This window comes from Panthera leo, chromosome C1 (assembly GCF_018350215.1).
Source record: "Panthera leo isolate Ple1 chromosome C1, P.leo_Ple1_pat1.1, whole genome shotgun sequence".
Classification (NCBI taxonomy): Eukaryota; Metazoa; Chordata; class Mammalia; order Carnivora; family Felidae; genus Panthera; species Panthera leo.
Window position 1 is genome coordinate 43,406,095 of NC_056686.1, and position 24,601 is coordinate 43,430,695.

Genomic DNA, 24,601 nt, shown 5'->3' on the forward strand with positions numbered 1-24,601 from the left:
AAAATTTCCCTCTGATCTCTAGGAATGAATAATCCAATACTGCTACATCCTGATCTCACATGTCAAGTTTGACCTTCCTGACAAGGGCCACTATGAATGACGACTCTTTATCTTAAATGGATAGCTCAACAAGAGAAAGCGTCATGCCATGAAATTTCAAAATGACACAAAAAATGTGAAACAGGAAAAAAGGAGAGAAAAGAGAATCAAAATCTTTATAAATGACACTGCTTTAAGATCAACCAAACAAATGAAATTCTTTGCCAACTCTTTCTGGTCATTATAATCAAATGATAAATGATGAGTACCTACTATGTGCAAAGCAGGCTAAAGATAAATTATTAGAGAGCTTTCCTAAATAAGAAAAACAAAGCTGCTAGTAAGTTCCTAAGACCACACTCTTGACCTTTATTACCACCATTTTAAGCTTTGTTTGTAGTGACCGAAAAGGAAGCTTTTTATATTTCATGTTTGAGCTCTCAGATACCAGATCAGTACTGAAGAGAGACTCTCAGCAGGCTTATGATTTCCTACAAACACACAGGATTATATATGTAAGTAATTTAACAACATATAAGTAACATGGCTCACACGTGAGTTATACTTGTGGAACTTAAAATGAAGTCTCCTGTTACTATGGAGAGGGGTCAGAAATAATTTGTGTTTCAATAATAAAATCAACAAAAATGCTTTATGAAAGTAAAGTTTTAAAATAGGTGGCTTTTGGCCAAGAAAACCGAGTAATTTTTCTAGTACTAAGTTTTCAGCTATTTTTTACAGTAAATAGAGGAACAAATACCAGGGACAGAGATATTTTGAAACAAGAACAAAATATTAACAATATGTATTAAAAATTATTATTAAAAATTTTTTAACATTTATTTATTTTAGAGACAGAGAGAGCACAAGCGGGGGAGGGGCAGAGAGAGCCAGAGACAGAATCAGAAGCAGGCTCCAGGCTCTGAGCTGTCAGCATGGAGCTCGACGCAGGGCTCGAACCCACAAACCATGAGATCATGACCTGAGCCAAAGTCGGACGCTTAACCGACTGAGCCACCCGGGTTTCCCAATATTAAAAATTATTTGTGCTGAAAAGAAATCTGCTAAAATGGAAACACCATGATAGTTTTGGATGGTGACTGACTTTTTTGTTTCTTTATACGTACTTTACAAATTTTGACAGTAAATATATGCAATTTTTATAATGAGAAAACAATAGTTAAAACTACATTATTACTTAGCCAAAGTGTGGTTTCGCATTACAAAGTAAAGCCTAAGAGCAGAGAATCTAAGCGGCTGTTTTCCATACGTTTTTCTAGAAAATCTATTTTCTTAGAAAAGCACAGGTCCTTTGAAGATGGAGCCATAATTTTGATTGTTAAGGATATGCAGTAGAGTTCTAGAGAGGGGTGAGAAAGTAACATCCATATGGCAGGTATCTGGGGGGAATATACCAGCTGCCCACAGGACTCTGCGTGGTGCTGATGCCTTAGGTTTTATGATCACAAGCATGTGGGGGCATATGTGGCAACAAGTGAGGTGCTTCCTCAAAGAACTTGGAAAACAGGAGAGAAAATTTCTCACAGAATTAAAGCTATACAATCAAAACAAAATTTATCAGAGCAGAGACAACATCTGAACAGAAGAGAAGATCAAGAGTCATCTAAAAGGGAGGGAAAGAGCCCCAGGTCTATAAGATGTAACCAAAGCCACGATGAGAAGCGGTCATCTCCACTAAGTCAAATAAGGCGATAAGAGAGGAAAAACTATGAAATGTCCACCTATGAACTGTTTGGATAGGAGAGAATTTGAAGATCCTGGCGCAAAAACATGAACCACGTGGTCCGGGTGGTATCTATCTTCCTAGTGTCAAAGAGGTCCCACGGGGAGATCAGTCCTGAGATGAACCACATAATCAACCCTGCTGTTTATGATTTCAGGCTAACTAAAGACACTTCAGGGTACTAGCTTTGGAGTCAGATTCCCCGGGTTTAAATTCTGGTTCCACCACTACTGGTAGGTGACACTGGGGAAATTAAACACTCTCTTTTACAGTCTTCCTACCTGGGAAATGGGAATGATAACAACAGCCATCTCACAGAGTTCCTGAAAGGACTCCATGTGCCAATTCAGGTAAAACACCTAGAAGGGTGTCTGCGAGAAAGTGCTCAACGTCAGTCAGGCCTGGGGACCAGGATCCAGCTTGTGGTGGACTTACAGAGTACATTCTGCCTGAGGCCAGCCATTCAGTCCTTCCCGGCAATCTCCAGACCAATCTCTATGGAATTTTGGGGATTCCAGACCAATCTCTATGGAATCTCTATGGGGAGTAAGGAGGAGGAGCTGTGCTGACATACAAAAAGCAAGGAACGAAGTGCCACAGGGTGGGTGGGGATCAACAAAGATTTAGTAATAGAGGTTTGTAGCTTTGTTGTCACGAGGGTTTAGAGAGAGCGTGGGGCAGCTCTAAAGGAACAGGCCAAGGCATTCCTATGTTACATAAGTAATTTCGGTTTTATCAAGAAGAAAAAAATGATTAAAATATGGACAACAGAACTGAACAAGAACACAAGTAGATAATGTAGCCAGAGGATGTTATTAGTATGTTCATATCATAAACAGATGAGTTCTATAGAAATTTACTCATTCTCTAATATGTCCACAGTTCAAGGTTCTTCCTAATCCTAACTTTATTCATTTTGTTTAATTTCCTAAGTTCTTTTAATTAAGTCAATTCCTTACAGTCCGTCACTGACAGCTTATTCTTGCCTGTACTTGGGAAAATTATCCACCCTCCTCTCTCTGCTAACCTATACCTTACTAGCCATTTTCCAAAATTCAGGTCAAGACCCCCATTATCCAAAAGCCCTCCCTGACAGTCTCCGCACATAGACTGTGCTTTCCTTAACACTTTATACGTTTCCTATTTGTGCCACCTTATTAGCCATGGGAAAGGTGGTATGTACACAGGAAAAAAAACAGGAGTCGCAAGTCAAAAGACATGAGCTGAATTCCAGCCTCAATAGTTTCATAGCTGTGCAAATCCAGGAAAGTCACCTAGACTTTGTAAGCCTATTTACTCATCTACAAAATGGATAAGAAAACCTGCTCCAGAGTATTGCTAGACATAGAAGATACATGAAAATATTTTGTACATTTTAAAGAACTCTATAAATGTTAGTTACCAACATTATCCTGTCCCAGTTTCTAGCTGCTTGTATCACACAGTATCTTAATAAAAAATATGAAATATCGTAATCATTACTCATGTGTAACCTTATATTAAATAAAACCTACCTTTAAAAACTACCTTTCTAGTCTACTCAGATAAGGCTATTATTGCTCAAGCACCATGGTAGGCACATCCTAACTGTTTATTCGATTCTATTTTAATTTCTCTTTCTTCTTTTAAGTCTTTTTCTATTACACTTTGGAGGCACAGGAAAACTAAAGTTTCTTTCAGTTGGATTTGATGTCAACAGACATTATTATTCTCTATACAGTCACATAAATAACTTTCTTTTCTTGAAAGCTAAGTTGAGTCACCAAATTATAGCCTTTTCCGCAAACAAAAATCCTTTACACAGTTAGGTTTCTCGGGCCAGTCAAATTTTAATTACCAAGGAAGTCACAATCGTCTTCCACCTCTGTCAGGGTTAGATAACAGCACACAGTAACTCAAAACCAAATACTCCAGCCATGTCACTTCTAAAGCAGCAATTCCTGTTGAACATCTGTGGCAATTAATTTAAAATTTTAAGTAGTTCTACAAGTCTTCCTTCTTACATATCACCTTAGAAACTGGTATCACCAGGTTCTCTCTATGCTCAAAAAACCAGGGAAAGAGAGAGACACCTTACTCAAACCAGCCAACATATGTGTCACTCTGGTAGCATCACAGAGAACTGGGAACAGTGATTCTTCTGCTGCAAACCTGCCATTTCCATGTGTGCCGACACGCATCTGTGTGATTAAAACCACCTAATCTTCTCTCATTCTATTAACAGAAAGGCCTTGTTCTTCTAGTTAACAAATAAGGCGTTCAAAACGGTAAATCATATGGCTCATACTTCAAACGGCCAAAGGGTTGGAATTAAATTTACCTCGGAGGGAACGTACTGCTCCACAGCCGTGGCAACAGTTGCACAACAAATCCAGAGCAGTACCATCACCGAGAGGACGAGAGTCGTGGTTAAAATCCATCCAGAGTTACTGAAAAACAAGTTAGTCATGTTAAAATTTCCTAATGTAAAAAGAAGGAGATTCTTAATAATTAAAGGCAATCAACCTGACGTATTTAGTTTAATAATACAATTAAAACTTCACATGTACTACCTTTAAAACTATTTGTTAGATTTTTTTTTTTTAATATTTATTTATTGTTGAGAGACAGAGCAAAAGTGGGGGAGGGGTAGAGAGAGAAGGAGACACAGAATCTGAAGCAGGCTCCAGGCTCTGAGCTGTCAGCACAGAGCCCAATGCTGGGTTCGAACCCATGGACCAATTTACAAAAGCGCATCTATTATGAGGCATTCTGTACCCATTATAGCATACCTTAGTAAAGAGATAGTTAAATTTCTCTTATGTTTAAAATATCATAAAATTGGCCAGTTACAAGAATTAGCAACTGGAGTTTTTTCTATAATTGACCTATTGTTTGCGAAACAATAATAAAAACAAAAGTCAAGCTATTTTTAAATATCTAGTAGTCCAGTTCTGAATAAACTGATACTTAAGGCAGGTAGTCTGATTTTCACATCTGTGCTCATCCGATACCGCCTGACTAAAGGTCTATACTTACCACTGTAACCCATTTACTTGACGGTTTGCCAACACTTGAACATGCTAAAGAAAAGGTATGCGGAGTCACTGTGTGTGGGCAAAAGAGGTGGACGCTGAAAAATGCACTGCATCTAAAAGCAGGGAACGTCTATATGATGTTTTAAGCATTCCAATTTAGAAAGATAACAGTAGACAACATTTTTCATGAAAAAAAAAAAAAACAAAAAACAACACCCACTTTACATATCCCAGCCCTAACCCGAGTACTAAGGAACTTCCTTCCACGAAATGAGAAGAATATACTTGATATCTGGATTCTAGTGACAACTAGTTAAGCCAGAAAACAGGGGCTCAGTGTACAATCAATCTGCTTCTTCAACTTCCACAATAAAACGATCCTACAGATTCTCAACTATCTCTTCTCTCTTCTGTTCAGGAGTTACCACAGCTCTCCAATCTGATCTTCTATCCTTCACATAGAAGCCTCTTCCTAATACTTAGATTTGATTACTTGCCTGCTCCTACCTAGTTCCTGTCCACCTGGTTTGGTCAAATCCCCGATTCTCCTGACTCTCCATACATAGCAATACACTTTATGTATTTAGTAGGAAGCCAGCATAACTGGAAAAAAAATTAAATCTGCTACAACTAGCAAAACTCTCTATTCATTATTTAAGACTTATTTCTATTTCCTTTGTCAATCCTCCCTTTGAAGGTATATTCCTTGTATTCTGTATATGAGAGATGTGTATGTGTATGTGACACACAGCAATCACCACTGTTGACTGTTTGCATGTCTGTCTCTACCATATTAGACCTGAGAACTCCATAGAGTCAGAGACTGAAATTCTTTCTTTAGGTTCAAAGTCCCTAACACAGTTCTTGGTACACAATAGGCTCTTTGAGAAGAAACGGCAAGTGGAAAAATGAGTTGACCTCAATTTCCATTCTAGAAGCTAAGGGTACCTCCATAACAGCTATACAGTACAATAAAAAGCACTGCAGTTAAGAGCCAGATTCCACTGACTGGCCAGGTGATCTTGCATTCATCATGAAAAACTCATGACCCTTTAGAAAAGACAACTATAGCAGAACAGGACAAGTAAAAGATGTAGGTTTAGAAAAGCTAGGTTTGCACTTTAACATAGTGGGTATATATAACCTTAGGGGTGGGCAATTCACCTCTGACCCACCTACTTATCACAGTGTACTGTTCTAAGAGCCAAATGAGCTCACTGAGGGGGGGAAAACATTAACAAAAAAAAAAAGTATTTTTTATTAAAATGTAGAATACTATTATAATTCATGTTTGTGCACAGAAATTTCTAGGCATTAAAACTCTAGTTATAAAGTTACTTTTTTCATAAATTAAACATTTACAAAATTACTTCTAAAATGTTAGATTTAAAAGAACTACATGAAATATAACGATAAAATGCTAAAGAGTGTAAGTCACCAATAAGCTACCAGGCAGTATACTATTGAGAATAAGCTGTAACTCAAGATTAGGTGATTACTTAGGTTTCCTAAGACCAGCAAACTACAACAAAGATCCAAAATATTAGAGAGAGGAAAAATTGCCCATATTCTGCCAAGGTCAAAAGCAGGTTTAGAGATGAAAGGAAGGGAAAATTTAAAGTTAAAGCCCCATTTTCTTACCCAGTCTTTAAAGAATTTGGTAAAAGGTATTAATTTTTAGGTGCCAAATAACCCTACTGATACCTGACAAAACCTGTCAAGAAACTATTTCTATTGTAAGAAATGAAAGAAGTGGGCAGTTTAGACTACTGCAGTGTTACACTTGAGACAGAACAGCATATACTGGAGTATACACACCGTGAGGGCAGGCATTGGTTTACCAAATGCTTTGTCTGGTGAGTAGATGATTATCAGTAAGTGCTCCAGGCCACTGTCTTTATCTTTTTTTTTTTTTTTTTTTGGAGGGATGGAGGTGGATATAGGGGGAGAGCTCATATCAGAACTCTATGGAGGAGAAGAAGCATACATATTTTTTTCATGTTTTTATTTATTTTTGAAGGAGAGAGAGAGACAGAACATGAGTGCGGGAGAAGCAGAGAGAGGGAGACACAGAATTCAAAGCAGGCTCCAGGCTCTAAGCTGTCAGCACAGAGCCCGATGTGGGGCTCAAACTCACAAACTGTGAGATCATGACCTGAGCCGAAGCCAGGCGCTTAATCCACTGAGCCACCCAGGTGCCCCAGATGGCTATGTAGATAAAAACAAAATCCAACCCCAAACCATTCAGACATACTTTAAAGCTTATTTTAAATGTCTGGAGAAGCACATTTCTTAACGTAATAAATCAAGGAATCTTAACAAGAACAAAAATGATTTGGTATTGTGAAAAAAAAACTACCTGCTTGGGTTTTATTATAGTAGTATATTACCTTTTAAACAAACTAAAATATCCCAAAGTACAAGTTTGGCAGGAAAAGGGTTTTAAAAAAGTTTTTTACTTTTGAGCACCTTGTATAATTTTATTTTTTCATATTTTACTTATTTATTTTGAGAGAGAGGGAGAGTGTGTGCGCGCACGAGTGGGGAGAGGCAGAAAGAGAGGGACAAAAAATCCCAAGCAGGCTCTGTGCTGTCAGTGCAGGGCCCAATGCAGGGCTCGATCTCACGTACCAGGAGATCGTGCCCTGAGCTGAAATCAAGAGGTGGACGCTTAACTGACTGAGCCCCCAGGTACCCCAAATATAATTTTAAAATAATAAAAAGGAATGCATCTGCTACAAGCCAGATTCTACCTCCTCTACATATAAATAAACAGGAATACATACAGAGAGAGACATCTCAAAAAGCCATCACTTTCTCCATCTTCAAGATAGTTCCTGTGTGTTTGAGAACTTCTCATTTGCAGATCTGCTGAAATAACAAGGTACAATTTATGATATCCTGTATCCCAAGAGCTAGCCTCAGATGACTAGTCCTAGATACGTTCACTGTACAGACACCCAGTTGTTTTTAGAAGTGTAATCTGATACGTTGATAATGAATGCAAGTTCCTCTGGCACATTAAAAACCAAATGGATATTCTACCACGTTATGGATTTCCTATTTTATTTCCAAATTCTTACTGACGTTGCTTTCTGTTTAATTACATTCTGTTTAATTCTAATTACAAAATAATTCAAAAATTAATTAAATCAGTATCTAAAATAAGGTATGAGCCAGTACATTTTAAAAGGTGAGCTCAGCTTTAGGTTGATGTTTTATATTCCTGTAAGTTAAAATTTATTTCTAGTATATAAGTAAATAGAACAGGAACTCACACCTTTGGGCTGATTTCACTATTTGGTTAGCATATTAGGAAATATCACAATATCTTACTAGTTTATAGTCAAAATATCCTTCAAAGCCAATTACATGTTTTTATACTATAGGTTCTCAAAGTGTGATCCCCTGACCAGCAGCATCAACAAAATCTGGGAACTTGTTAGGAATGCAAATTCTCAGGTCCTATCCCAGATCTAGTAAATTGGAAGCTTGGGAAGTGGGGCTCAGAAATCTGTTCTAACAAGCTCTTCAGATCCTAATGCAAGCTAAAGTTTGAGAACCACTGTTTAAGAGTTATTTGTTCACTTTCTATTAGTGTAAGAATAATCATACAACTAATTCCAGACCACAACCAGATTTGCTAATGTTGTTATCCCAAGCTACTAGAAATAAAACTTACAGGACATTTTGCTTAGCGACGATTCTTTCAAATTTGTAGGCTCTTGCTCCAACTGTGGTGCATACTGGATTTCTGGCTTAGACTAAAATGATAATGAAAGCAATGAAGCCATTTGTACTTCTTATGCTTTTCTAAGTAACAAGTTCTATAACACATCATCTGTATAAACATTCGAATTGAGAAAAAGTAACAGAAGTATGGTATAAAAAATAAAACACATTTACCACAATATATTTTAATTGCACTTCCTAAACATCAGATCGAGTGCCTTGCAAAGAAACAGACAGATTTCTGGCATCATCAAGTATCTAGTCAGTTTAACTTTCTGACAGCATTAAAAAAATTAAAAAGCAGGGACAAATGACAACATACTGCATTAAATATCATACCCTGCAAAAATGAGTTCTAATTCTAGTTGAAAAAAGAATAATTTAGCAGGCTGCTGAAATTTTGGGCTACACTAGTATTACCTCTATTTTTCTCATCTGAAAGATTCCATTCTTCCGTCAGTATGAGTAACTCATACATTATAGCTAAACACTCCATACTTTTCATCTTCTATGGAGCGCAGACCCCCTGGAGTGGGGGTTTCTCCATTGTAGTTACACTTGATACAAAGAAACAAAGCTAATCTCACATCCAATCAGGAATGAATGAGGGCTCTACTCTCACATTCAACTCAAGCTTTAAAAGCTAATTAGCTTTAGGACACAGAACTTATTCAAAAATTTAAAGAGAAAAAAGTCCTTCTGTGTTTTACTTATTACCAAATTATGTACAGAGGACCCAAGACTCAGGATAGTGCTAAAAATTACATGGTAGCCTTACAGTGAGCCATTCTATTAGCAATATTAAAAGGTTTACTTTATTACATGGGGTAAAGTGCCACAACATAGTTTGTGGTACATTTGAGGAATTTAAGTACCAAATTAAAAGGAAGATAGCATGGTAGGGTGTGATATGCGCCTGAGAGCGAAAAGTGACCTGTCTTAAGTCTAATTCTGTTACCTACTGGCAGGGTGATCTTAAAAAGTTAGACTGTTTCCTTATCAATAAAATAGGGATAATACAACCTCAGGAAGGTATGCAAAGATTTGAGATAATATATGTAAATGCCTAGTACCTAAGAACCTTCAAGAAAAGCAGCTATTATCATCACATCACATGGTAAATAATGAGGTAGGAGAAAAGTTACTTCTCTAGGAGGCAATATGCTTCTTTAACAAGCTCTTACAAGAATTATGAGAAAAAGCACTATAAAAAGCTAAAAATTATGTCATATTGCTTTTCTTTAATATCCGTATGTGATATATAGACATGTCATTATTTACATTCAAAGTATATTTATTATTCTTATCTCTCATATCTAGTGGTTTCATTTCATCAATTTAACCACTATAAAATTTAGAAGACTCAGAATTCTTGTTAGATAAGGATCAGCGGGGCTTCCACAGGCTTCCAATGGGTAGACAGGAGAATAAGTCACACTGTGCCCTGATGCCCAATGTTTTAATGTAGGTCAAATTAATAATTATTATTTGATGATGTATATGGCTCTATGCCAAGACATTCATTTAAGACATGTACATTTACTCTTGTCAGTATTTAGATGAATCTCTGAAGCATAGTCATTACCTGGAATATCACTATTTTTCCATCATCAGCTTGAAGATAGAAAGTCCAGGAAGAGGTTATGAAGCTCTGTGCAGAGTCCATCATGTCACTCCAGAATGACCTTACCAGAGTTAGAGGGAAAAGTAGATGCATTTTTGGCATCAGGGACATGAGCTTCAAAAAAATAAAATAAAATCATATATTATTTTTATATATGCATATTCAAGAGAACAAACTTAATCAACATTCCTCAAATCCTGATTGAGACAGAGAATAAAAAGTTAAGTGATTCTACTAGCATTAAACTCTTAGTTATCTATGCAAATTAACTGTGATAAAGCTTAATATCCCAGGCTACTTTAATTTATCACCAAACACACATATAAACTACCTGGCACCTCTATCAGGCTTTTGAATTAGGTCCCAAAATACATTTTGGAGAATCTTAAGATTTGATTAAAAAAGGATTAGCAAGGACTCAACAGATAGAAGGGGGAGGGAGAAATTATACCATCCTAATCTCTGATGTTTTCATGTAAAATAAATCATTCTAGGGGCGACTGGGTGGCTCAGTCAGTTAAGCATCTGACCTCAGCTCAGGTCATGATCCCACCATTTGTGAGTTCGAGCCTTGCATTGGGCTCTGTGCTGACAGCTCAGAGCCTGGAGCCTGCTTCAGATTCTGTGTCTCCCTCTCTCTCTCTCTCTCTTCAGATTCTGTGTCTCCCATTCTCTCTCTCTCTCTCTCTCTCTCTCTGACCCTCCCCTGCTCACACTTGCATGCACTTTCTTTCTCTCAAAAATAAATGAACATTAAAAAAATTTAAAATAAATCATTCTACAATGAACGCTGATGGAAAAGGGGAAGGAAAAAAAATCAATCAAAAGAATATATGCATAAAATGTAAGACATCTGATAATAGGGCAGGGTGAGGGGAGTATTTATGGGCTATATATATTCAGCTCCTAATATATAAGCTACTCATTTTAACATTAATTGGTTTCATGTCCCCATTCCCCCAATTCTGACTTCTTTGCTTATTTATTAGCAGCAGTGGGCCCCTCTAGAGCACAAGTATGAGATACCATTTGCTGAACTCTAGAGATAGCTTTCGTTCTGCTGTATTTCAAGAGAGGCATTACGGGGTAAGAGATCAGTTTTTAGAATCAAAAGACCTGGGGCGCCTGGGTGGCGCAGTCGGTTAAGCATCCGACTTCAGCCAGGTCACGATCTCGCGGTCCGTGAGTTCGAGCCCCGCGTCAGGCTCTGGGCTGATGGCTCGGAGCCTGGAGCCTGTTTCCGATTCTGTGTCTCCCTCTCTCTCTGCCCCTCCCCCGTTCATGCTCTGTCTCTCTCTGTCCCAAAAATAAATAAAAAAAAACAAACAAAAAACGTTGAAAAAAAAAATTTAGAATCAAAAGACCTATATTCATGATCCAATTTCCCCACTAATAGCTGTGAAATCTTTCATTGATTAATTCACCAAACAAGTATTCACTGAGATTATAAATTTTAGGATATCAGGGACCATGTGTATTTTATACATCAACGTACACCTGTGTTTAATCTGTGTAATCTATATAGGACAGAGGTTAAAAATAGGGTAATACATGTCTATGGAGAGAGGCACCTAACCCAAACCAGAGTGAGGAGTGGTTAAGGCTTCACACAGGAAATGACACCTGCCCTGAATCAAGGGGATTCAATAGAAGGATGGAGAGTAGAAGAAACAGAAGCACGTAATAACTCATCATACTGTAAAAATTAAGAACTGTCCACTACGTATACAATTAAGAGAAAAAAAACGACTCTTAAAAATTAGAAAACATGTTTAACATTAACCATAATAAGAGAAACATAAATTTAAACTACCTTAAAAGTGGTACATTTTCAGGAGTCGGGGAAGGGGGGAAGGAGGAAAGGAGTGGGTAGGGGATTTCTTTTTGGGGTGATAAAAATTCCTGGAATTAGACAGTGATGATGGTTGCATAACTTTGTGAATATACTAACAACTATTGAATACTTTAGAAGGGTGAATTTTATAGTATGTAAATTATACCTTGAGTTAAAAAATTGGTAAAATTCCACAAAGAGCAAATTTGCTCTATTTCTCAAAATTAAAAATACAGATACCTCTTACTCAGCAATTCGACTGGTTTTATTCTATTCGTATAAATGTGCAAAGTAGGCAACATCGCTTATAAATGAAAAAGATTAGAAACAAGGTACATTTCCAAATAAGAGACTGCTTAAATAGACACATCTATAATGGATTATGCAGTAAAAAAAAAAAAAAAAAAAATGATCAGACATTCTTTGTGTATACTTGTATTTTAAAAAAAGAAAGAATATCTGTTTCCTTGTATATGCATAAAATACCTGTCTTGGTAACACTTGCTACATTAATGGAGAAAAACTGAATGATTAAGAGATACAGGGGTACGAGATATTTCACTACATACTCTTTTTACCTTTTGAGTTCTTTACCATGTAAGTATATTTCCTCTGAACAAATTTTTTCCAGTATGTTTGGAGGACAGAGTATGAGGGGTGGGGAAGAGAGATGACATAAGAGAGGAAATCAGGAGCCAGGCTGTGATAAGTGGTTTGGACTTACTCCTGTATGTAATGGGAGGTACTGGTACTGAAGAATATAAAATAGGAGAATAACATGATGAGAGTTCCACTTAGAAAATAAACATCTGAACAAAGACTAAAGGATGGACTAGAAGCGGGTAAAGTGGGAAAATAGTTTGGAAGTTTAGTAATACAGATGAGAAATAATGATGATTTAAGTAAGGAAGTAAGGCAATGGCAGTTGGGGTGGAAAAAAATGACTCTGAACTATCAACTTCTCTGAGCCTCAGTTTTTTCATATGCAAAATGGGGATAATATAGTGGACCGAGAGAAAAAACAGAACTTTTGGAACTTTTAACAGTAAAGCATTATACAAAAGTAATTATGCAGTTGAGTTTTCTATTTGCAAACATACAATTTGTTTGCTGAAAACTAATTATAAAATATAACACTAAAATAGTATCAAGTGGGCGATAAACACTTCAATACAAGTCAGTGCAATTTAAGCAGGCAATTTTGAAAGGCAGTATTGTTTCGTACTTGTTCTTGTCTCAGTTCAGCGAATGGCAGCTGATTCTGGCAACCAAGATGGCAAGCATATTGCTCATCAGATTGGGAATATGCTTCTGTACATGCTGTAAGAGAAAAACAGTCAAATTACAAGGAAAAAGAGAGAGAGGAAAGAAGAAAAGGAGAAAGAAGGAAGAAAAGAAAAGGGGGAAGGATAGAAAAGAAGGGACTTGGCATTTTATATAAAAATTTCTTATACGTAAAAAGCATTTTATCAATATGAATTCTCAATTTGGTAATAGTAGCAAATATATTATTTTTAATAAACCCCATATCTTCTACCTCTCACATGTCTGATGTTTCGGGTATAAATCTACTGATTACACACTCAGGCTCAGGCTATACGATAACATTCATAATAAGGGAATCCTCACAGCTAAGGCTGTAAAGTGGAAAAAACACAGGTCTAGCATAAGTTTTGGCTTCATACACACTTGGCTGTGTATGTGACCTGGGCTGTGCTGTTTAACCTCTCCAACTATTGACTTCTATATTTTTTTTTTTTTTTTTGACTTCTATATTTTTAAAATGGAAATAGCATCACCTACTTCATGGAGTTGAACAAAACAATATATTTTAATGATCGACACAAATGTATGATATTACTGTAAAGAATTAGATCATTTCGCTGAGAATCAAGGGTATTCCCACGGCAAGGAAGAACAAAACAAAGCAATCAGCCTAACACCCTAAATTCTGAGAAACTGAACTTAGAAAATGTTCTATAGTAGGATTCTGAAGTTGAAATGAGTATATACCCTCTCATTTAGTTCACTAGAGCCATTTATTTCCTGTGACATAGAACACTTTACCACTATAACAATCTTTTATTTCTTTCCAACCCAGTCATGCATTTGTAATATACTTCTCAAAGGTGTTAGATCATAAACTGAGCTGCACTAAGCAAACAGAAAGATGGCCAGTTAGGACACTGAGCCATAAAAAGTAAAGTTATGACATCAAGGAGACTGGATAGGAGTCATGGCATAGTGATAGGGAGAAGAGAGGTACTTCCTGCTACACTGAGGAAACAGCATGATGTAATGAATGGAGAAAATTCCATTACAGTTCTTTAAAAAGTTAAATGTCAGTTTTGTCTCGATTACAGGCTTCTTTTATTAAACACATCTCTTTCAGCAAAAGGTAAAAACAGTGGTTTAAGAGATGACAAAGACTTTGGTTACTTCTTTTATCGGCATGACCCACAAAGAATACACTATTAAATAGTGAGTCAAAGGTCTGATTCAGTAAAAAAAACCAAAAACTTGGAGCTAAATTAACTGGCCTATGATTGAAAGGCTTTGGAAAATTATACTATCCACTGAAAAGGTAGTGATGAATTATGAGAAGGGTAATTACTACTGCATTTAAACCAAATGCTTGGTTAAACAAAGGTGTCCTATCCATAGTACAAAATAAATATTGTCTCAACAAACAGAAGTATCCCCTGCTTTTCGGAAGTTCATACCTATTTTTGCTAACCAAAAGAAATCAAAAGAGGATTTGTGCTTTTCAAAAAAGAAAGCGAAAACAGCGTTCAGCAAGTGTTCCGCAGTGAGCCCCCACAGAGGCAGCGCGCGCTCAAGCAGCAAGAGCGGCACCACCAACCTCCTTCCCTGAGAACAACGCTCAGCATCTCAGCGTCAGGCCACCATGGCTTTGAACTGTGTGAGCATCTGTGTTTTATCTTGATTTATTTTGTGCATCCGTTAGCAAGATGTGTCCTAAAGTATCAGAAAAGCCTAAGAGAGGTTATTTTTTGGGTTTAAAAGCACTCAAAAATTTTTCCATGTAAATTAAGGGGAATTGCTTTGCTTTATGCCATTGTGGTTTGTGAAAGGTTTCATAGGAACACTCTACTTTCATACAGCGGGGACTCCTACAGATGAAATTTAAAGCCCGTGAAATTTCTAGCAGCTGCTGCTACAACCCTGACTTCATAATAATTAAAATATGCACGAAATTAGTTTAAACAATATGCTTGCCATTTTCTGAGGAAAAGACATAAAGAGCATAACATAACCCAAAGAAAGCAGAATGTTATATATTGCTGATATCATTAGCATAGCATCTTACCAGATTCACATTCCATTTTGGTCCGATTTAAATCAATTCCATCATCCACAAATTGACAAATTGAAAACAGCCTGCAACCTCTCTGACATGCATACAACTCCTCTTCCTAGGGAGTTCAAGAAGAAGGAGGATTACCAAAAAATAAAACAGTACTTTTCTCTCGGGGAAAAGAAGGTCAAAAAGAAAGCAAAGTTAGTAGGGTTTATTATAAACGGTCCAATAAAATTTTATAACTGAAAGAAATATGATAGGAGCCAGGTGATTGATACCCAAGACCTTTGCCATATAAAGAGGCTTTAGTTTCTTATTTTAAAAGTGACACCCAAGAAAAAAGCCTACCGGGTAAAAGTATCACCTTTTTCCAATATTCCAAGGTCACATTTTATGGGGAAAAAATTGGAGATAAAAACAACAGTGACATCATCAGAAATTTAGCAGAGGTGGAAATGAGTGAGCAAGTACCTTAGGATGAATAGCATACTTCTGCCACATAAATATTTATACAAATCATCAGGCTTCTCAAGAAAAAGTAGTATGACTGGCTTCACACAGCAAATAGTGTCATAAAGGCCCCCACAAAGTGAGGCACACAGCTATAAAAATGCTTACATGAAAGGGTTATTGAAACTTGGCTTACTTTAACTGAAAACACAAACAAGAGCAACAGTGTGGCATATGAGAAAGGCCTTTAGGATCAGCCAGACCTGGACTAAAATCCTCTGGGCGAGTGATGCTGCCGAAGTTACTTTACCTACTTAAACCTCAGTTTTCTCATCATAAAAGGGGATAATAGCTATAAATGATCTCCAAACCCCTCAACAATGCTGGAAGATAGCTATTCCTAGTATAGTGGCTGGGACACAAATGGTTCTCAGTAAACGGTAGTAGTGTTAATCATAACAGATTTTTAAAACAAAACAACGGTTGCAGGCATCATTGTATATCTATGGGAGCTCAGGACAGGGTAGATTTTTCATTACCAGAAAATGTTAGCTGCTTAATAAGACTAATGACGATGTCTTCAATAGGTTTTTCTTAGAGGAAATATATACAGTATTTGAAACAAACCAGTACATGTGGGGGAACCCCCTCAACTTACTGTGTGATCCACTGTGTACAAATTGGCAGGCACCTAATAAGGAAGCAAACAGCATGTGCATATACCAGTTAGCAACCAATGAACACAAAGGTATGCATTTCTTTCCAGTAGAAGGATCAGTAAAATTGATGCAGCAGCAACAATCCATTAAGAAGAGATGGCTGCAGTCTAATATTAAGCAGTTGTTATCAGACGACTTTGAAGGTGGCATATATTTGGACCTCGGTTCTAGTTGCATTTACTGTTAAGGCGAAACTGAAAGAATTTTAACAATTAAGATAAATTTCATACCTGAGTAGCTTTTGCAGCTTTGGAAAAGTGGAAGAATTCTCTTACGTATTTGGAGTACACGTTTTCTTATATTGCAGAGGAAGCCTGAGCTCATTAGTAGGAGCTATATTGCATGCCATTCCATTTTCAGGTATGTTTTCTTTTGTTAAACCAAGCCAATAAGCCCTCCAGTCCCATTTTCAAAAGGGAGTATGGCATGATGAAAAGAGCCAGGGTCCAAGAATCGGCCCTGGTTTGAAGCTCAGCCTCACCACTTATTCTGTACAATCCTGGGAAGGTGACAATCTCTCTCACAGTCTGTTTCTTTGTAAGCTGGGGACAATACTCTTGAATCAATCTTATGATGGGGATTATATATTTTGTATCCACAATATCATGAATATTATGCTATACTATCTAGTAAATAGACACAACAATAATATATTCAACGAGTACCCACAATGTGCCAGGCACCATGCTAACACCTAAAGTATTATACAATATCCAGCACAGAGTAGGTACTCAGTCGGTAGCTCTTAAGAATCCTATCCCAGGGGCGCCTGGGTGGCTCAGTCGGTTGAGCATCCAACTTCGGCTCAGGTCATGATCTCACGGTCCGTGAGTTGGAGTCCGTGAGCGTCGGGCTCTGTGCTGACAGTGCAGAGCCTGGAGCCTGTTTCGGATTCTGTGTCTCCCTTTCTCTCTCTGACCCTCCCCCACTCAAGCTCTGTCTCAAAAATAAATAAACGTTAAAAAAAAAATCATATCCTTATTCCAACTGTTTCATGTACTACATAATATTATTGTTCTAAGTAAATATTTCATGCTCTATGTATCTCAAATTATTCGCAAACTAATCTAAAATATATCTCCTCTGATTTAGAGCACAAGGAAATGGTGCTCCCCACCAAAACAAATACCAGATAAATAATTAGAAGGCACTTAAATGATACTATCTATAGAATACACACATTTTCTTTCCCAGAGCTAAGTCGAGCTAACTATTCTCATTATTCAGCACCACTGATACTATAGGTACCAAACGGGTTTTATGACATATAGCAGAAGAAATAACTACCTGTTGTCATCTGTTAGGCACTGTGATAAGAGTGCCACATACATTATCTTTAATCATCACGCCAGCTCTGCAAGGTGTAAGGGTTTTGTTTTTGTTTGTTTTTTTACAGCTGACAAAATGAAGTCATGAGAAGTTAACTGATCAGCAAAAACACACAGTAAAAGTGGAGCTGGGAATGGAACACAGGTTTATATGGTTCCAGAGCCCCCACTCTGTTTAAAAACGACCAGGCTGCATGGGATGCCTGGGTGGTTCAGTTAAGCATCTCACTGCGGCTCAGGTCATGATCTTGCAGTTCGTGGGTTCAAGCCCTGGATCAGGCTCTGTGCTGACAGCTCAGAGCCTGAGCCTGCTTCAGATTCTGTGTCTCTCTCCCTTTCTCTCTACCCTCCCCCCTCGCCACTCTCTCTCTCAAAAATAAACATTAAACAACAACGACAAAAAATGACCAAGCTGGTTCTAATTAGTTTTGTTGTTAACATAGGTCTCTCCTATTTGGATCCAGACAAATGACACAATTGCACTGCTGAGGAAAGTGAAATGGTAACTACATAGTAATTTTAAAATAATTACTTACAAACAGGTAAAGTGTTCTACTTTCTTGCAACAAATAATTAATTCTGAAAAAGAGTCATTAAAATGACCCTATCTTCCAGTTGCACATACCAGACTAGAAAGGCTATGTGAGCTTCTAAATTCATCTCATTTCTGGTAACACACAAGGCTTTTTCCTGAACTGCAAAGCACAACAATTCAGAGGGCCAACAGAAATCAGTGAAGTAAGTAAATTAAAATTTTTAAATATAACTTTACTAATAGAAGGCAGCACACTGTAGCCAGTTTTAGGACTGAATTCCTACTACTCCACTACTTCTTGGCTATGTGGCCTTAGACAAGTCACTTAACCTTTCAGAGCCTCAACTGTAAAGCCCTACTTTGCATGCTCGTGAGAATTAGGGATAATGGGTGTAACTCTCTCATCACACTGGCTCACAGAGAGTAGGCAGTTAATAGATTTTAAGTTTGATCTAACATACAGGGAGCCAGATGACTTAGAGTTCCTGGTGAGAACAGCTTTAATAAGTAAGCAAAAATGACTTACAGATATCACATCAATTGTTAAAAATTGTTAAACTGTGGATATTATAAAAGTACCTGAAGTTTCCAGAAATGTTTACATTACTTAATTACTCTCCCAGCATTCTGGGTCACACTACAAGTTTGCTAGGAAAAGCTCAAAAAGGGGGGGAAAAAAAACCACAACCAAACACTAGGTTACAAAATAAGTCTCCGCCCAATGCCAGGCCAAATCAGTATTAGTGAGTTTCCTCAATCTTGATGAGAGGTTTATAAGCAGAGAAGAAAGTAATGTGTTTAGGGGCAGTACATACTGATTTAAGCCTGGAAGTCAGAATTTCTCATTTCTCTCTTGATTGCTATATTAGTGTCTGACTGAAAACTTTAGGGTAATCTCTCCCACACTTTTTCTTGAAAACTGATAATCCTCATGCCATGTAAAATCCTGCAGTAGACAAGATATAGGGGAAGTGAAAGCATTTAGAGCTTCTCATTTCAAAGACCTGAAAGTATTTTGCCAATAAGAAACATCCTAAACTTCAGTAACCCTGTCCTCACGGTCACTTTGTAGTCTGAGAGAGCAAACAGGGCTAGCCACACGGTAAAGCCAACAGCACAGAAGAGATGAAGGGAAAACAAGGAGAAACAAGGCCAGAAACATGAGCAAAAGCTCTTATAAAAAAAAGCAGTGGGGGGAGGGGAGCACAGATCCAAAATTACATATGGGAAAGGGTGGGGAGTCGCCACGCAATTGACCATGTTGAGTAAACAGAGTTCCTAAACTGAGAAAAACAACTTGAGGAGTGGAATGGAATTAAAGGAAAGGCATCACAGACGGGTGCACAAGGAGTGAAAGCTGGGTCACTCCCCTCCGTAAACTGGGACCCTGACCCCCCCCAACCCCCGCCCCAGGGCAGTCTCATTTCTATACTCGCTCCACAAATTCCCCCTGTCTTCTGCACCGAACGGTTACGTTCTTTGAATGCAGAAACCTAACTGCTTCTTCTCTAAGCCATCCCAAAGCCCTAGTGGCAGCGTCTTGCACACAGTAATTCAACACAAGCAGAAAGCCCTTCCTGGGCGTCTCACAACTCCTAGGGCTGACTTAATACGTTTCATACCACAGTGGAATTGTCTACTTGTCGGACTCCCAGAACAGACTGTGCGCTGCCAGCCCGGAGAAGCGCTCAGTAAACATTGGTTACGAACTAATCTTTTGTGGGTTTGCATACCTGCTCCTCCCCCGCGACCGTCCCTTAAGCTCGTTGAAGGTGAAGACCCTGCATTAATCATCCAGACCCTGCATTAATCATCCATATCCTCCTCCCCAGCCGCCTCGCAAGCTCCCAGAAGAAAGAAGTCCTGTCTTTTTCATCTTTGAGTCCCCCCAGCCCATATTATAGAGTAGATGCAGCACAAACTTCCCATTAATTACAGCAGGAGCGGGGTGTGGGGTAGAATTAGGGAAGAAAACAGGAGCTACACAGGCGGGAGACAGAGGTTGAAGGGTGTGGGTTCGACACCCAGGTTCCCAGAGCTGACAGATGTGCGGGAGAGCGGAGATGGGCAACCAGGGGAGGGTTGTAGCCCGGTTCGGACGGGCCCTACCTTGGGGTAGGTATGCAAGGGGAAGGTCAACTGACAGGCCCGGTGACAAGACGCCGTATCACCCAAGATCGAGTCAAACGCTTCAGCCGAAGCGGTCCCCGAGCCTCCGGCCAGGGCCATGGTCAGCAGCAGCAGCGGCGGGAGCCCCAGTTGGGCCCTGACCCAGAGGCTCCCCTTCGACGCCGCCATTTTGTTTCCCTCTGTCACAGCAGCTCAGCTTGTTGCTGTTTTCTTTTCAGGTTTTCCTCCGCCTTCCGGGGCCAGCCCCTTCCCCGCCCCTCAGGCCGCCGCTTCCGCCTCCGCCGTCTCCTCAGCTCCGCCCTGAGCCCACCCCGCGCCCCGAAACTGCCGCCTTCCGTCCCACCTCCAAATCTACGATCTTCTCTTAGGTTGGCAAGAAGAGATGGATCCAACCATCGCGAGGATTAGAACGAACCGGCATTCCCTGACTCCTTCCCTCCGCGGGGTACGCTGGGGGCTGTAGTTCTCCGCTGGCTAGCAGTGCACGGTGGGGCCGGGAAAGTTGATCTCGGAGAACTACAATCGCCCTGGGCGGGCCTCACCGGCTCCTTTGCAGTGCATTCTGGGGAATGTGGTTTGCTGTGGCTCGGAGACGCTTCGCTGGGTGGCGGAGCCAGTTCCGAGAAACCACGGTCGGGGAAGGAAGTGTCGGTTTAATTCTCACCCCCACGGCCCAGGCTTGGGTCCTCAGCGGGTGCGCTCTGGAAGGGTCCAGCTGCTGGCAGGACTGCTTTTTCTGGTGGGTTTCACGTCAGACCGTTGTTGGGTTCCCCTTGCTGGGCCCCTGAATGCTGAGGGTAGAGGAAGATGGTGTTTCCCTTTGCCGGGGGATCCACAACACGACAGTCCTGGTTAGGGTCTTTTGACCACCGAGCAGTACCTGGAGATGGTTGCTTGTTGTGAGGACCCTGCTGAGATATGGAGGTAGTTGTTAGTTGCTGGTTACTAGGGGGATCTTTGGAATTGTGATTATGGTGAGATAGTTGTTAATAGAGCTTCACGGGACTCGGTGGAACTTTTAATCCTGCCTCAACCTCACCTAGGTTGGAAGAAGCTTTGGAAGTCACCAGATTCAACGCCTGGCCCAATATTGGAATCCCTTGCACAGCGTGCACTTCTGAAGCTAGGCACCTCCTAACTCAGGAATTAGACTGATCGTTATATACAATTTCAGTTCATAGCAAGATATTTCTTTTCCAAGACGAAATTTTGTTTCCTGTAAATCCCACCCCAGTCCTCCTCATTGAGGAAGGCTTCCAGAGTATATAAAAGGCCATTGTGTTACTTTAGGAGCACACATCACAGCAGTTTTGATGACGTTTTAGAATCTTCCCTCTTTCTTGAGCAGAACACGCTGCAAGCACGTGAAGGTAGTTGGGAGTCCCCTAGCCATGGATAAATTCGTCATTCGAACGCCTAGAATCCAGAATAGCCCTCAGAAGAAAGATCCTGGTGCAAAGATTTACAAGCAGGCCACGATTGAATCTCTTAAGGTGAGAGGGGATATGGGACCAGAGAAAATGTGGAAAGGACTGTGATAGCAAGGTGGTGCAGGAGTTCTGTGGAAGACCTGTGAATTTTCTTGCTGTTTTCTTCCCAAAGGGTTCCTGATCACTCCTAATTTATTTTCTTCATACCGTATACAGACTTCTACTTATCAAGGCCTGCATGCATTTCTGTTACTTTTCTGATTACTTTGGCTTTATGGTGTGTTTTGCTGTCTGGTAGGACAAGCCCCCTAGGTTATTTTATTTTATTTTTTTTTGCAAGATTTTCTGGTTTATTAGGAACGTTAAAGTACCAAATATGATTCTGTACAAACTCAATAAGGCTGGGTGATGATACTATACTCTCCCGTCTTATTGGCTGGAACTGTATCACATGGTCTTAACAGCTACAGCTGAGACTGGGAAACAGACTATTTTGACAAGACTATTTGCAACTTTGACATGTCTGATTTCTTTTTATTTTTTTTATTTTTTTTATTTTTGAGACAGAGAGAGACAGAGCATGAATGGGGGAGGGGCAGAGAGAGAGAGGGAGACACAGAATCGGAAGCAGGCTCCAGGCTCCAGGCTCTGAGCCATCAGCCCAGAGCCTGACGCGGGGCTCGAACTCACGAACCGTGAGATCGTGACCTGAGCTGAAGTCGGACGCTCAACCAACTGAGCCACCCAGGCGCCCCGACATGTCTGATTTCTGTTGGCAAAGAAGAGGCAAGGGAATAGATACAGGATAGACAACAATGCATCAATGGACATAGGTACCCAATTAATGATCAAGTAAGAATTGTTTCACTACAAACAAACAAACGGTTGTAATTAGTTCCCTTTGCCTTCTTGAACTGATACATTTCTGGCCTTTTCTTTTTAGTTTCCTTAATGGGCTCCTCCTCTTCCACCAGACTCCTAATATTTGTGCTCCCCAGGGCTTGTCACATTTTATGTATTTGGCCAGGGTAACCTTATTTGTCTTACGGCTTCCCACGGTGATGACTGCCAAATGTGTAGCTCCAGCCTAGGTCTCTGAAGGTGAGAGTGGGATCTGGGGCTAGAGAAAATATGCACAGGGCTATGATAGCAAGGCAGCATTCTGAGTACTTAACTTCCATACTTAGTTGGACTCCTCTTCTAGACGTGCTACGGATTTACCAGACCCTGATTAGAAAGCAGTGCAGGGGAGTATAAACAGAAGCCTTGGTTCTCGGCCCTGTTGTGCCGCTGGGTGATCTTTAGCAAGTCATTTCTTACCTGGGATCTCAATTTGTCCTCATCTGTAAAATGTGGGGGTCGAACATATCAGTATTTCTTCAAAGGAACATTGTTGTCATTTGGGGCAAGGTTAATTCTTCATGATTTGGAACTGTCCTGTGAATTATAGGACATTTAACATCCTTGGCTTTCAGACACTAAATGCCAACAGCACCTCCCATTGTGATAAGCAAAAATGCCCTCGTGTTTCCAGGCAGCCCTTGGTTTAGACCTACTGAATTCTAGATGATCTTTAAAAGTCTCTCCTGGTCTTGGATTTCTGTGCATAATCAGATTTTTCAACTGTCTGTGTTTTATCAGAGTATTCATGGATACGTGTATACAATAGTGATTCTCAATGACGTGGTAGGCAGGATTGTGGTATCAGACTGGAAGAAAAAGAGGAGGGTAGTAATCAAACTACTCATACACTCACATACAAACACCCAGATTCTAATATACCTCCACCTGCCCCTTCTCCTCTCTGTGTCCCCACTTGGGCCTCAGTTGAGAGTCCCTGTATGTGAAGATGAGAATATGTCACGTGATGATGGAATCAGAATAAATAATAAGTGTGTATGGGGAATAACTTTCCCCTTAAATGCAGTAGCTTTTCTCTCAAACCTGTTCTTTATTCTCTTGTTTTTACTTTTAAATCCATATGCCAAGAAACTGGGACTAGAAACGTGGAAGCCCTCCTTAACTCTTTCCTCTCTTGTATCTAATTTCCAATTCTGCCTCCTAAAAGTCCTTCTCGTCTCTACATCTCCAACTTTAAATTTAAAAATCCCTCATCTAGAGCAGTGCCATGGTCTGTTAACTTGTCTCCCTGCCTTTGGCATTCTCTTTCATTCTCCCCTTCACACTGAAGCCAGAGAAATCAGTCTTAAAAAAAAAGAAAATCTGTCAGGTGACTTCCCTGCCTAACCCTTCAGCTGTTTCTCATTACCTGTCAATGAAGACATTTCTTTACTTGGCACCCAAGGCCCTCTGTGACCTGGCATCTGCCTGCTTCATCCCCTGCTGCTCTCCTTGTTTACATTCTATCCGGTGCCAACCACTCAATTTTCCAAAGATGGTGTGCTGTTTCTTACCTCTGTACCTTTGCATATGCTGTCCTGTTTGGCTGGAATGGCCTTACGTTCTTGTCCTGGAGGCAATATAGTATGGTAATTAAGAACACAGACTCTGGGGGCACCTGGGTGGCTCAGTTGGTTAAGCAGTTGAGCTTCTGACTCTTGATTGTGGCTCAGTCGTGATCTCTAGGTTTGTGGGATCGAGCCCTGCATCAGGCTCTGCACTGATGTCATGGAACCTGCTTGGGATTCTGTCTCCCTCTCTCTCTCACCCTGCCCCACTCATGCACACACTCTCTCT

General features: G+C 39.6%; 2 protein-coding genes across 8 annotated transcripts in view; one reads left to right on the plus strand and one right to left on the minus strand.

Annotated features, from left to right (window-relative positions):
- The window catches only part of TMEM59 (transmembrane protein 59), a 28,767-nt gene extending 7,347 nt beyond the window's left edge, over positions 1 to 21,420 (minus strand). Inside the window, exons 1-8 of one of the 6 annotated variants that reach the window (XM_042951477.1) lie at positions 20,454 to 20,764; positions 16,421 to 16,453; positions 15,322 to 15,427; positions 13,216 to 13,310; positions 10,118 to 10,270; positions 8,483 to 8,564; positions 7,587 to 7,671; positions 4,104 to 4,212 (exon numbers count right to left, since the gene is read on the minus strand). In XM_042951477.1, the coding sequence (XP_042807411.1) occupies positions 4,104 to 4,212; positions 7,587 to 7,671; positions 8,483 to 8,564; positions 10,118 to 10,270; positions 13,216 to 13,310; positions 15,322 to 15,427; positions 16,421 to 16,453; positions 20,454 to 20,642 (852 nt within the window). In that variant the 5' untranslated portion in view covers positions 20,643 to 20,764. Of the gene's footprint in view, positions 1 to 4,103; positions 4,213 to 7,586; positions 7,672 to 8,482; positions 8,565 to 10,117; positions 10,271 to 13,215; positions 13,311 to 15,321; positions 15,428 to 16,420; positions 16,454 to 20,453; positions 20,765 to 20,817; positions 21,008 to 21,138 lie in introns of those variants that run through there. The other 5 variants (XM_042951478.1, XM_042951482.1, XM_042951481.1 and 2 more) reach the window with 5 other exon arrangements.
- TCEANC2 (transcription elongation factor A N-terminal and central domain containing 2) overlaps positions 21,014 to 24,601 on the plus strand; it is a 37,813-nt gene continuing 34,225 nt past the window's right edge. Inside the window, exons 1-2 of one of the 2 annotated variants that reach the window (XM_042951484.1) lie at positions 21,014 to 21,213; positions 21,823 to 21,967. In XM_042951484.1, coding sequence (XP_042807418.1) covers positions 21,866 to 21,967 — 102 coding nt within the window. In that variant the 5' untranslated portion in view covers positions 21,014 to 21,213; positions 21,823 to 21,865. The remainder of the gene's footprint in view (positions 21,214 to 21,822; positions 21,968 to 24,601) is intronic. The other variant, XM_042951483.1, reaches the window with a different exon arrangement.